Source organism: Schistocerca gregaria, chromosome 7 (genome assembly GCF_023897955.1).
Source record: "Schistocerca gregaria isolate iqSchGreg1 chromosome 7, iqSchGreg1.2, whole genome shotgun sequence".
NCBI classification, from domain to species: domain Eukaryota; kingdom Metazoa; phylum Arthropoda; class Insecta; order Orthoptera; family Acrididae; genus Schistocerca; species Schistocerca gregaria.
Genome location: NC_064926.1, coordinates 134,515,723 through 134,530,731, shown reverse-complemented (window position 1 = coordinate 134,530,731; position 15,009 = coordinate 134,515,723). Strand labels below are relative to the sequence as shown.

The 15,009-nt window shown below is 42.7% G+C and overlaps 1 protein-coding gene across 1 annotated transcript in view; it reads right to left on the bottom strand.

The window, feature by feature from the left end:
- Nucleotides 1-12,616, bottom strand: part of LOC126282325 (putative beta-carotene-binding protein) — a 42,798-nt gene extending 30,182 nt beyond the window's left edge. The window contains exons 1-2 of the mRNA XM_049981982.1: nucleotides 12,589-12,616; nucleotides 12,018-12,168 (exon numbers count right to left, since the gene is read on the bottom strand). Of these exons, the coding sequence (XP_049837939.1) occupies nucleotides 12,018-12,168; nucleotides 12,589-12,616 (179 nt within the window). The remainder of the gene's footprint in view (nucleotides 1-12,017; nucleotides 12,169-12,588) is intronic.
- Nucleotides 12,617-15,009: the final 2,393 nt, after the last annotated feature.

Here is a 15,009-nt window from a genome sequence, read left to right as displayed (position 1 = left end):
AATAAAAACACTTTCTTCTTCCTCAAGCTCCCTACTACATCTGACGTCATTTTCATTGTTGTTGCATCAAACAATCCACAGCAATACCACCCACAGAATTATGTATGAAATGCCCCTCGTACTTTCGAATTCTCATGACAACACTACTTGCAGATCTTCTGTGGACGCCTTGACGTTTGTCATCAGGTTGATCAATTCTTATCTCTTGCGTTTACTTTTTCTTTGTAGACTTTGCTCTTCAACCATCATCACAAAAATATAACAGTGTAAGTTCTGAGAGCCCTGGCAGCCAAGAAACGCGACCATTTCTATGGATCAATTTTCTGGGAAATGTTAAGTTTAGATGATGAGTCACCTGACGAATAGAATGAGCAGGAACCCCTTCGTGCCGAAGGTCATACTCATCCTTATATCTAGGGAACCTCCTCCAGCAATATTAGACGCTTGTTTTGGGAAAATCTAGATGACTAGGCCCTGTAAAGCAGTATCGTAACACAAGAAGCCAAATCAAGTGATTGTCTAATGTAGCACGCCACACGTTTAGAGTGAAGCGTTCTTCAAAATGTTTCTCCATTAAGCTTGTAGATTTTCGTCGGCTCGCTCTATATCTGTTACTAGTGTTACTAATGCCGTCACTGGTGAACGTTTCCTCATCAGCAAATTGTATTAAAGTTATTACTCGGCGATTTGCAATTCGCCATTCCAAAATTCAAATCGTCTACCTTCATTTGCTTTCGAAAGGAGCTGAGTCCACTGTAAATGATTAAGACGGGCGCTGTGCGCATGTCTGCCAATTTCTTGTAGGTGAAAACACGATATGGGCAGAAATTTCGCGTATTGTCGTTGAAGGATTAAGTTCTACCAACTTTGTAATATCTTCTACTTCATCCACACTGTTCAATTCCACGAGCAAATGAAATACTATAACTGCTGGGTACTGCTCCAGCCTCTCGTAGTTTAGTGAAAACAGAGTAAACGCTCTTGAATCTGGTACTCTGTGGTTAGGAAATCGTCTACCGTATTCTCTACAAGCAGCAATACCGTTTCCATTAGTAAATCAGTATACAAATACAATATCGACTCTCTAGGCGTTTGTAAATAAGTGCGGCATGCTTCAAGATGAAACAGAATTAGATAACAAATGACTGTCACAATCGCAGTAGAAACATACCGCTTTTCAAGCTGAAGCACAGCTTCAAACTGAAGATTGAAACAAAACTGGCAATCTACAAATAAACCCATATCATCTAGAGTACCAACAGTGAAATTAAACGTTAATTCTGTAACCAGCCCTAACTCTGTAACCCATAAAAATTGGATAAATGTTACATGTAATGTTTTATTCAAATGAATTTGCACTACCACCTTCCAAAATTAATTTCTGTTCATCATGAAACACCTTTTGTAATGATACGTATGTACAGGGTGGATCAAATAAAAGTTGTCCAGAGAACTGAGTTCTAGGGTACAAAGAAACACAGCATAGGAAATGACATACAGAACCAACCTTACTATAGCAGGTATTGAAAATTACCACCATTCATCTAACGGCACTTGTTGGGCCTGGTCAGCAAGTTCCTGAAGACGGATCGAAGCTCGACTGCTGGAAATACTGCAAACTCATCCGAAGAAGACTATGAGGGTTGTTGCGATACACCTTAAACTAGATGGCTCCCCACACAAGGTAATCACACAGTGACGGAACTGGTGACCGGGCTGGCCAGCTTGGGCCGCGACCAGAATGACTCCGCCAAAAAGAAATTCCGTCAGGCGTGAAGATTGTGTAAATGTGCTCCAAGGTTCGGCCGCCTGTATGGGCAGTTGCTCCATCCTATAGGAGGTAACTGAAGGTTTTTTCCTCCTCCGTTAATGCTGCCACAAATGGTTCCAAAATATTGGCAATGTAACGCCCCCAAGTCAGTGTCTGATGAAAGAATATGGGACCAATAATACGGCGTACATAACCTACACACCAAACCCCAGCTTTCTGATGATGCAATGATATTTCGTGGAAGTTATGCGGATTCTCTGCAGCCCAGAATATGTAATTCAGTGAGTTTACATAACAAACTCAGGCTTCATCAGACATAAAGAACAGATCCATGTCCATACCCTTCACTGTTATCTCAGTGAATATCCATGCACAAAACTGGAGGCGCTGAGGAGCATCTACTGCTTTTAATGCGTGAACAACAGACACTCGGTAGGAAAGCATGTGCAGGTCCAGCTGGAGTAATCGTTCGCGATATGCCGGTGAGGGGCCCGTTTCGGAAAGTTTTCTCACTTATTCAAAACAGATCCTGACTGACGCCATTTACGCCCTAAGCATTACATGGCACTACTTGTTAGCACTCTGACAGCATTAAACTTCTCAGCAAACAACTGACCACACGTTTCCAGACTTTATTGTCACGTAACTTTCGACAACGAACACCCGCGCCTCGCGGTGAGTACCATGGTACCCTTTGCACTGCTGCACTCGTAGTGACACAGCCCACACTACGTTCTGAACCGGGGTGGATCATGTGGCGGGAGTACACGTGGTGGTGTGCGCCACGGGGTGTGGTTGTATGGTTGCAAGCATACATTCAAGTCCAATCGAATTCACCCGTTCGGGCCACTTTTATTTGCCCCACACTATACTCGAGCGTATCCCAACGAGCTGAATTGCGTTCCGCCTGATATGCATGCATCCCACATAACGTAGGTGTATTGTAGCTCCTCTAACCTGCTTGTAACTAAATCTTTTGACTATACAAAACAGATACATCCGGATACCACCAGGGAACATTTTTCTTGATGTCAATTAGTCCACACATAAAATAACACCACGATATTTCAAACATTTGGATACATGTCATTAGAGGTGATAAAGTCCTTATCGCCTGTAAACTCAATTTTATTACAATATGTAACATTTCAAAAGCATTTGAACACTTATTAGATTCTGAGACTATGTCACAAACATCAACCTGTAATTCTTAAGGTGGTGGTGGTTAGTGTTTAATGTCCCATCGACAACGAGGTCATTAGAGACGGAGCGCAAGCTCGGGTTAGGGAAGGATTGGGAAGGAAATCGGCCGTGCCCTTTCAAAGGAACCATCCCGGCATTTGCCTGAAATGATTTAGGGAAATCACGGAAAACCTAAATCAGGATGGCTGGAGACGGGATTGAACCGTCGTCCTCCCGAATGCGAGTCCAGTGAATTCTTAAGCAAATTTAAATATTTTTATGAGCAAGACGTTTTGAAGCAATATTTAAACATCAAAATTTTCTAGGACTGTTTGAACTATTATACTCGCTAAAAGTCTTTCCTGCACCTGGTGAACGTCGTTTCTGTGGCGAGTGCTTTTGCATAAACTGCTTGTTGACCTAACCAGTTGAAAACAAAGCACCATTCACAGAAGCAAGCAGTCTATGGGAACTTCAACATTTAACAGTAATTAGAATGTACTCATGATACGTGAACAAATATTTGTGCATATGTTTCAACATAAAATGAGACGATGAAATTTTTTGTTCTCGATCTGTATTGAAAGCCAGCACCTATATCCATTACTAACCAAGGAAAGATCGAGTGTTTGATAGAGTCTCGACCACGGCAATCATAGTCATTGCTGGCTATGCACAAAGAGAATGAAATATCGACGTTATCACCAGTATCAGTTATCAAATTTGAACTTGAAAGTAAACAAAGAAAATTTTATTACTGAACTGGGAATCCTATCAACACCCTTATCTCCCTGCAAAGTAACACAGAAATACTTTAAAATACTTTCATTCACAAATAAAGGAGCGTGCACATGTTTAAAATTGAAAGCCATGATGTAAAGTTATGTGACGGGGATTCGTTCTCAGTATGTAATCGGAATGTTAATTAAGTAAATTCAGATGTGTGACGTCAAATTTTTTCATCAGCTGTGAGATGTCTGAATCTTAAACAAAAACATAATTATTCTTTTTATCTGCCCGCAATCGAACCCGGTACCTACAGCCAGTGTTTTCTGCCCACTAAGAGACTTTAAGTTTCAATTGTTAACTCACCAGTAATAAGATCTTTGCATATTTGACTAGAAATAGACATTATTGACAACATGCAAAGACTAATTAAAAATGAAAATTGTTTTTCACTAGTAGTTTTATGTGCACATCCTAGACCTTGAAATGAAATTAAGAATATTTTTGCCATCAATCATAATTTGATCCCAGGGACGTGCCTTTTGTGAAGCACTAGAGAAGTTTGTGATCCTGAAGAAAACAACGAAATGATTGAATTATATTGTTCCGAGAGTGTAACATACTGCGAAAGAGGAGATCCGAACACATAACCGAGCCCCCCCCCCCCCCCATGAACCATGGACCTTGCCGTTGGTGGGAGGCATGCGTGCCTCAGCGATACAGATAGCAGTACCGTTGGTACAACCGCAACGGAGGGGTATCTGTTGAGAGGCCAGACAAACGTGTGGTCCCTGAAGAGGGGCAGCAACCTCTTCAGTAGTTGCAAGGGCAACAGTCTGGATGATTGACTGATCTGGCCTTGTAACAATAACCAAAACGTCCTTGTTGTGCTGGTACTGCGAACGGCTGAAAGCAAGGGGAAGCTACGACAGTAATTTTTCCCGAGGCCATGAAGCTTTACTGTATGATTAAATGATGATGGCGTCCTCTTGGGTAAAATATTCCGGAGGTAAAATAGTTCCCCATTCGGATCACCGGGCGGGGACTACTCAAGAGGATGTCGTTATCAGGAGAAAGAAAACGCGTTCCACGGATCGGAGTGTGGAATGTCAGATCCCTTAATCGGGCAGGTAGGTTAGAAAATTTAAAAAGGGAAATGGATAGGTTACAGTTAGATATAGTGGGAATTAGTGAAGTTCGGTGGCAGGTTGAACAAGACTTCTGGTCAGGCAAATACAGTGTTATAAATAAAAAATCAAATAGGGGTAATGCGGTAGTAGGTTTAATAATGAATAGGAAAATAGGAATGCGGGTAAGCTACTACAAATAGCATAGAGAACGCATTAAGATAGATACGAAGCCCACACCTACTACAGTAGTACGAGTTTATATGCCAACTAGCTCTGCAGATGACGAAGAAATTGAAGAAATGTATGATGAAATAAAAAAAAAAAAATCAGATAGTGAAGGGAGACGAAAATGTAATAGTCATGGGTTACTGGAACTCGACTGTAGGAAAAGGCAGAGAAGGAAACGTAGTAGGTGAATATGGATTGGGGCTAAGAAATGAAAGAGGAAGCCACCTGTTAGAATTTTGCACAGAGCACAACTTAATCATACCTAACACTTGGTTTAAGAATCATGAAAGAAGGTTGTATACATGGAAGAACCGTGGAGATACTAAAAGGTATCAGATGGATTATATAATGGTACGACAGAGATTTAGGAACCAGGTTTTAAATTGTAAGACATTTCCACGGGCAGATGTGAACTCTGACCACAATCTATTGGTTATGACCTGTAGATTAAAACTGAAGAAACTGCAAAAAGGTGTAAATTTAAGAAAATGGGACCTGGATAAACTGAAAGAATCAGAGGTTGTACAGAGTTTCAGGGAGAGCATAAGGGAACAATTGACAAGAGTGGGGGAAAGAAATAAAGTAGAAGAAGAATGGCTAGCTTTGAGGGATGAAGTAGTGAAGGCAGCGGAGGATGAAGTAGGTAAAAAGACGAGGGTTAGTAGAAATCCTTGGGTAACAGAAGAAATGTTGAATTTAATTGATGAAAGGAGAAAATGTAAAAATGCAGTAAATGAAGCAGGCAAAAGGAATACAAACGTCTCAAAAATGAGATCGACAGGAAATGCAAAATGGCTAAACAGGGATGGCTAGAGGACAAATTTAAGGATGTAGAGGCTTATCTTATTAGGGGTAAGATAGAAACTGCCTACAGGAAAATTAATGTGACCTTTGGAGAAAAGAGAACCACTTGTATGAATATCAAGAGCTCAGATGGAAACCCAGTTCTAAGCAAAGAAGGGAAAGCAGAAAGGTGGAAGGAGTATATAGAGTGTCTATACAAGGGCGATGTACTTGAGAACAGTAGTATGGAAATGGAAGAGGATGTAGATGAATATGAAATGGGAGATACGATACTGCATGAAGAATTTGACAGAGCACTGAAAGACCTGAGTCGAAACAAGGCCCCCAGAGTAGACAACATTCCATTGGAACTACTGACGGCCTTGGGAGAGCCAGTCCTGACAAAACTCTACCACCTGGTGAGCAAGATGTATGAGACAGGCGAAATACCCTCAGACTTCAGGAAGAATATAATAATTCCAATCCCAAAGAAAGCAAGTGTTGACAGATGTGAAAATTACCGAACAATCAGTTTAATAAGCCACAGCTGCAAAATACTAACACTAATTCTTTACAGACGAATGGAAAAACTAGTAGAAGCCGTCCTCGGGGAAGATCAGTTTGGATTCCGTCGAAATGTTGGAACACGTGAGGCAATACTGACCTTACGACTTATCTTAGAAGAAAGATTAAGGAAAGGCAAACCTACGTTTCTAGCATTTGTAGACTTAGAGAAAGCTTTTGACAATGTTGACTGGAATACTCTCTTTCAAATTCTAAAGGTGGCAGGGGTAAAATACAGGGAGCAAAAGGCTATTTACAATTTGTACAGAAACCAGTTACAGAAATGGCAGTTATAAGAACGAGGGGCATGAAAGGGAAGCAGTGGTTGGGAAGGGAGCGAGACAGGGTTGTAGCCTCTCCCTGATGTTATTCAATCTGTATATTGAGCAAGCAGTAAAGGAAACAAAAGAAAATTTCGGAGCAGGTATTAATGTCCATGGAGAAGAAAAAAAAATTAGAGGTTCGCCGATGACATTGTAATTCTGTCAGGGACAGCAAAGGACTTGGAAGAGCAGTTGAATGGAATGGACAGTGTCTGGAAAGGAGGATATAAGATGAACATCAACAAAAGCAAAACGAGGATAATGGAATGTAGTCGAATTAAGTCGGGTGATGCTGAGGGAATTAGATTAGGAAATGAGCCCCTTAAAGTGGTAAAGGAGTTTTGCTATTTGGGGAGCAAAATAACTGATGATGCTCGAAGTAGAGAGGATATAAAATGTAGACTGTCAATGGCAAGGAAAGCGTTTCTGAAGAAGAGAAATTTGTTAACATCGAGGATTGATTTAAGTGTGAGGAAGTCATTTCTGAAAGTATTTGTATGGAGTGTAGCCATGTATGGAAGTGAAACATGGACGATAAATAGTTTGGACAAGAAGAGAGTAGAAGCTTTCGAAATGTCGTGTTACAGAAGAATGCTGAAGATCAGATGGGTAGATTACATAACTAATGAGGAAGTATTGAATAGGATTGGGGAGAAGTTTGTGGCACAACTTGACCAGAAGAAGGGAGCGGTTGGTAGGACATGTTCTGAGGCATCAAGGGATCACCAATTTAGTATTGGAGGGCAGCGTGGAGGGTAAACATCGTAGAGGGAGACGAAGAGATGAATACACTAAGCAGATTCAGAAGGATGTAGGTTGCAGTAGGTACTGGGAGATGAAGAAGCTTGCACAGGATAGAGTAGCATGGAGAGCTGCATCAAACCAGTCTTAGGACTGAAGACCACAACAACAACAACAACCGACCCCACCACCAAAATTTTCAATATCATGTTGAAATAAAATAAATCCTAATAACCTTAAATGCACACTGATAAAATAAAATTTTTAATGTAATAAAGCTTGCTGTTGACAAAGTTTCTGTTTGCCGAGACTTCCTCCTCAGTTCTGGCCCAATCTAAACTGGCTCACCCCCACTTGGTTGCGAAGGGATATTGTATTCAATACGCATTCTGAACTATGATGCAGACGTGAAAGATATCTGTTCATGCCTGGTAAAAATGGACGCCTGAAGTTGTAATCTAACCCTTACCTTGCGTCTATCAAACTATAATTTTTCCACTAGCCCTCTGTATGCTTTAGTTCGCAGAAAGCTGATTGTGTTGTAACGGAAAATTACTTATCTTAGAAATTAGACTCGATGAAGAAAATCCGGGTGCCCATAAACTGGCAAATTAACAGCAAGCACCTCACACGGAAACGATTCCTGTCTCATGCCACTGGGATGTAAAGTCGCTTCTACTCATCATAGCCCCGATCGAAGCCTTTAGAGATTTTCACTATTTCAACAAATGTCTTATTTTCGAGAAATACCGCTTCAGAGATGAAGTCACGAGATAATTCGATTATTACTGCCGTTGTTATTATTGTCTACTTTATTCCACTGCTGCTACACATGGAGATGATGAAAGTGCTTAATTCTATTTAGTCATAACTACACTGTAACAGTAATTTAACGTGCAGTCAACCACAGGTTGTGTCAGTCAGCTGCAACACACACATAGTGTAAGAGTAACAAGGGTACTTGTTACCCGCCGTATATTTTGCTGTACAGAAACTGTTCGTGTCTTTTGACATCATATTGTATGAATAATTACGGTTAATAGCAAGGTGTGTGGTTTTTGAAATGGGCGTGTCAGCCCGAAACCAGTAACCACTACAACTGAATCTTATATTAGTGCAAGTTAGAGCAGCGCGGAGTGGCCGCACGGTTTGAGTCGCCATGTCACAGTCTGCGCGTCCCCTCCCCTTGTTCAAATTTCGAGAAGTACGTTTAATTGAAGAGTTGTTGCTGCAAGGCTTGAGCAGATCAAACGACAGAGAAGACGTCAACAAACAAAGAGCATTATATAACACATTTAACTACTGACGTGGTACTATTTATAGCAGTGGCGAAGCCGGTCACATTTGAAACACTACCTTGAGGGACGCCCGCCCAACTAGCCGAGCGGTCAAACGCGCTGCTTCCCGAACGGGAAGGCGTGACGGTCCCCGGCACGAATCCGCCGTCGAGGTCCGGTGTGCCGGCCAGCCTGTGGATGGTTGTTAAGGCGGTTTTCCATCTGTCTCGGCGGATGTGGGCTGGTTCCCCTTCTTCCGACTCAGTTACAGCATGTCGGCAACTGCTGTGCAACCACTGTCTCCACATACGCGTATCTACCACGCAAACATTTGGGGTTGCATTCGTCTGGTATGGGATGTTGCCGGAGGCGGAGGGGGGGGGGGGGAGGGGGAGTCCACTGGGGGCCGAATCGCCCAATAACCCTGGATTCGGTGTGGGGTGGGTGCACTACTGTGGCGTGCTGTGGAGTTATCAACCACTGAGGGCTACGGCGGGACGGAGCCTCTCCGTTGTTTCTAGGTCCTCGGTTTAATACACAATGCACACACATTTTGAGGGACACTTGTAGGACACTCTTCCCCTGCTCAGAGCGATCAGAGAGGACGTCAGTGAGTTGATGTCTAAGATAGAATGGTAAGTATAAGGAACGTACAATGATGAAAGACATCGACTAAAACAGCATTTATGGAAATGCCTGAGGATAATAGGCTTCCAAGAAGAGTCATCGGCCTTCTCAATGTCAATAATATACCCTGAAAAGCCTGCCATATAGCCGCTTCCAACAGTATCAGTTTATCAAATGTGGAGCGATTCTTCCTGAATCCACATTCAAAGCGACTAAGGAACTGCCTGTATTCTAAGATACAGAAAAAGTGGCGTTAACCATCCTTTTCAAGGTCTTTCCCACGCAGCTAGTGACGCAGAATTACAATAACTATTCGATTATGAGCGGTCCTTGCGGACACCAGGTCGACTAAATCAAGGAACATTTACAATAAACCGGCCTGGGCTATTTTTCGGCCAATGCTCATAAATTTGTGGACCAAACCATAGATATATACCAATTGTAATTGAAAGAACTTCAGTAAACTTATTTATAAAGTGATATCTAAGATAATCTAAGGAGTTAGTTAAAATGTATAACATTAGAGTGTCAATCTAAAATAACTAAACAATTAGTACATCTTGAAACATCAGATGACTTAAAGTAAGTAATGGCAGGTTTTAAAAGAGGGATTAAAATTTCCTCGTGCCTCGAATAGGTAAAGTGAACGAAGCTGAAATGAGGTTAAAAAGGTACAACGATAATTTCTTTGTTCCAGCCTATGAGATGCCGTAACATATCCTAATGGAACCCGTGATGACCTAGTGACGTGTCAAGAGCTTCAGATGGCGAAGTGTCCAGGGGCAGTTTTATTCTTTGCTTTGTAGCGTCGGAAAGCTGAGTACTGCTTGACAGTTGTGGTAACTGTCGCAAAAAAAGGCAACCATTGTCTGGCCAATGTCTCAGGGGTACCCTATTATAGCAGCCAAGAGGCACCACTCTATTCTCCAAGAGTCCTCCTGATGATTTCCCCATGGACAAAAGACTGAACAGCCTGAAAACTCAGTGTATGCGTTACAATAATTTCTCTTGGAAGACAACTCAAGTTGGTCTACCCAGACCCAACAGATGTATTTTCTCCGCATGTGTCCTGAATCCACGGAAGTTTGAAAGCCGTTTTAACAGTGAGGTTTCTCTCTTATTTCGTGTCCTTCCTCCCTGGTTGGGAGACTGAAGTGAAGAGGTGTGGGGGAGGGGTGCGGGAGGAGGGGGCGTTACTTCAGACACTTTCTGGTTATATTAAGCAAACGTCGACGTTGTACCTTCGGTAGCATGGTCAACATGTCATCTATCAGACGATACCATGTCACGTAGTCTGATGGCCCCCGAACTGATCATTTTGGCCTATTGTTTTCCGTTATACATTTTAGGGAAGCTGGCAAGGTTGCTTTAACATAAACATTTTGCTATGCCTCTCCTACTATCAGCTGTGAGGGTGTGTTATGCTTTCACACATTGAGCTCGACAATCACTGTCATTTCAGTGGTAGGAATGCTTAGTTGTTGGACTTGCTGTGGAGGTTTGCAGCTGCATTTACAGATTTAAGCCGGTGTTCTCTGCTCATCTGTCAAAGCTTGGTGCCATCAATAGTCTCCTGTACAGATTACTTCAACGCTGACACAAACGACTTGACGAGTGCCTGCGAGGCATGAAACGTCATAATTGAACATTCGTTGTGTGATTTTAATCTCCTGTATTTTTTTCTCTTCCACAAATACAGGACATTCCTTGCTCCAAATTAGAAGGACATGGGGGCAACTGACACACATGTGTCGAGCAGTACATAGAATAACATTGAATAACTGGTTCAAAGACCGTGGAACCGCATCTTACAGGCAGTACGTGATCGTTACAACCGCTTGGTGGGGTGACTGAAACTTTGAGCCTTAAAAGAGTCCTTTGAATTAGGTAAATAATGCCTACCTTTAACCTTTAAAACGGAGAAAGTCTCCTGTAATAAACTCTGGTACTTCGGTAAATGGAAAGCCACGATTAAAGAAGCTGACTTCTGAAGCTCACCATCTATCTGTACTTCAGTGGCACTCGTTTTCCCGTCCCTGTGGGAGTTCTTTGATACCTATACTCATACTACCCCAACGTATCAGAATTTCTTTACAATATTTGACCCAGTGTGCAGATCGCAGGTTTTAGTATATTCTATAGGTGGTTTGGCATTTAACAAGTTTTTCGGCTGGGTCGCCTTCAATGTCTCGTGCAGCCTCTCTTCATTAAAGTTGTCCTGTAAGTCACCATAGGGGATGCAGAAAGTCGATGATTTTTCGAACGAAGCGTCTACACTGTTAACGCAATAAATATATTATCTGCCACAGAATGGTGTCCGTTACTAATACGGATTTCCCTTGCAACCAGTGATGTCGCACGCTGACTATCTGACAATTTTAGTGGGCAATGAGTAATTATGTATTTAACTAGAGAGAGAGGCGCTACAGTCTGGAACCGCGCGACTGCTGCGGTCGCAGGTTCGAATCCTGCCTCGGGCATGGATGTGTGTGATGTCCTTAGGTTAGTTAGGTTTAAGTAGTTCTAAGTTCTAGGGGACTGATGACCACAGCAGTTAAGTCCCATAGTGCTCAGAGCCATTTGAACCAATTAACTAGAGAGGTGCCGATTAGCCATAGGGAAACGTCGGCTCCCTACACACACAATGGAAGATAACTGAACTTACTGAAGGCTATCGACGACGGCGCTCCCCAGTCCGCTAAAGCGGCCGTTGTCCAGACGGAACGTGATGTCGAGTCCTGTGGAGCTGGTGTGCCACGTTAGGGGCGCCAACTGATCCGCAGGGTCGATTGGTGGAGCGCCGATCTGTGGAATTCCTGCGCACAGTAAAAGCGTTCAATAGTGAGATTGCTGTTTCTTTGGACCTCTTTGAGTCTAGCATGGTGAATGCAATAATGTGTGATTGTTGCAGGTTAGAAAATTAGCCATTCTTCCAAGTAAAAGAGGAGGACAAGAAAGTATATTGATCACGTGTCACCAGAAATATGTACCCAGTTAAACAAAAAGAGCTGATTTAACTGTTGTCTTTTCAAAGTTACTGTTTTCAAGTTTATTTATTCTTTATTCGCGGTACTTTTAAGCACAATATTAAACATAATGCAAACGATAACATATGTAATTTGCATACAGACATGTAAATTTTTAATACACTGAGTTGAGTCGTTCGTTGTTACCAGGAACTTGTCAAAAGTTCCGCGATGTGTCGCGTTGGTACATTCTATAACAACGTGACAAACGGTTTGTCTGGCTGCTCGATAATCGCATGTTGACGTAATGCCTTATCCCGTCTGCGAAGAGAGTCCCGTTCTTCTGCCTTGATTGGTGCGTATTCTCTTAATCGTTGTCCATGTTGTGCATGACTAGTCGAAACCAGGATGTTTATTTCTTAGCCAGGGCAGGTTCTGGCAATAGGGCAACTCTTTTGCCCAGTCTCGTTCCCGTGCAAAGGCGCCCGTACCCAGGGTATAGCTTTTAGCGAGCTTTTCTTTCAATAAAATTATTTAAAAATCGATATTACGAAGGTTTTTAACAGGATCGAAAATGTAACTTTCTATTGTTACTTTCGCCGGCCGCGGTGGTCTAGTGGTTCTAGGCGCGCAGTCCGGAACCGCGGGACTGCTACGGTCGCAGGTTCGAATCCTGCCTCGGGCATGGATGTGTGTGATGTCCTTAGGTTAGTTAGGTTTAAGTAGTTCTAAGTTCTGGGGGACTGATGACCACAGCAGTTACGTCCCATAGTGCTCAGAGCCATTTATTGTTACTTTCAAGTCGCCTTTCGTCTTCCAAAATATTATAAGTACTACAGATCCCCCATATCTTGGCCCAGTCTCTACAAACAGCGTGTGGGGCCCTTGTACCCGTTAGTCTGTTGAGCTGAACTGAAACGTATGAGTTTCCACGGGAGTTTTCATGAATAGTTTCGTTGATCGGAGCCGGTTTCTTTCTAGGGTAACTGCATTTTGTTATTTTGATAGATAGGGAGTTTAAGGTTGAACTGTATGCGTTTAGACTCACAGAGAAGAGCTCAAGGGGGAAGGGGTGGAAATGTGGCTCTATATAAACAGCCATTCGATGGGGGTTGACTTTAGTGTACCACTGATAATTTCATTGCGTTGCTAAGCCGTGTCTCGAAAAGTTATGTGTGTGTGCGCCATTGAACCATACACGAACGCAATATCCCGCAGTACAGTAGACTAAGCTAAGTGGTGAAGTGTGCACAGTTCGAGCAGCGGAGGGCCAGGCAGTACTGTACAGCTTATGTAGGATCTTGTTTCTAATTCATATCTTCGCAGGCTGTTTTCCAGATACATCTTGTAGGACAGTGTCGGTCCCAGTGTAACCCCTAGTTTTTTTGGGCGCTGATTGTCATTTGGTACTCTATCACCGAAATAGACTTGGAGCCGCTTATATGCCGCTCTGTTGCACTAATGGCAGCAAGCAGTCAGTCTCTTGTCTTAGTGGGGTTTGGTTTCAGTCTCCATCTCATAAAACATTTTCCCATTACCGCCAGATCAATTGTTAAGGCGGCTACCGTTTCTTCGAAATTTCGGTATCCTACTACGAGCACTAAGTCTTCAGCGTATTGGCACTTATGTGATCTAGTTTCAGTCATATAGGAGATGTATAAACAGAACTGCAATGGGGTACCGTCTTTAAAGAGCTTATCCTGTTGGCCAGCATTATCTGGAATGACCTCCCAGCAAGCTCACTACTAATAAGCTGCACTGTCTTTCTGAACGAAATTGTTTGAATGGGTCTGTAGAGAAGACGACGTCTCCATATTCTGTCATAAGCTGATGAGAGATTATAAATGGAGTTGATGTTTTTAATTTATTTTGGAGATCTGAATCTAAATAGGTAGTGAGTGACATTATCTGGTCTGTATTGCTTCTTTCTGCACAAAACCAAGCTTGTTCAATTGAAATTTTCTCAAGTATTATAGCCGAGATTCTTTTGTAGATGGTTCTCTGAAGAAGCTTGTATATTGAGATACGAAGAGGTATTGGGGGATAGCTTTTCAGCTCGTCGTTTGTGTTCGAAGCTGAAGAATATCGGCAAAGGATATCGGTAAAGAAATCCGCAAGTCATTTTTTTGGTGTATATATATATATATACACCGTAGTTCAGGAGGAATGTGAGATGAATTACATCAGGCTCTGGTTCCTTTCCCATTTTAACTTTTCTGAGTGCCATATGTACTTCCTTGGCACTAAAGGGGTAGGAAAATATGGTCGAGTCTGGGCGAGATGTCTTCAAAGGTGCAAGCTCGTGTTTGATATGGGTGGTGTAAGCCAAAAGTATACTAACTTTCAGTTTCTTTATATCCGCACTGATCCTTGCTGCGGCCAACGTTGATGCTGTTCTAGGTTCCTCTGTTGGAGGCCAGGCTGCATCGTTTAGTTGAGTTAGTTGCGGTTGTTTGTTTTCTTCTTGTGTTGACTGGCGCCACTTGGTTTCTCAAGCGTTGCCTGTCCGCTAGTGGCAGCGGTGGCGTCATCGATATGTAGTAACTGTGGCCCTATCTCTGGGGTGACGTGGTTGTTCTTCCGGGTCGTGTGAGTGCTCACTTCCGTTGGGGACTCCGGAGGAGCCAAGAGTGCAGTGCGATAACACGCCGGGACCACTGGCGGCACGAATGCACTGCCGGATAGAAGGGC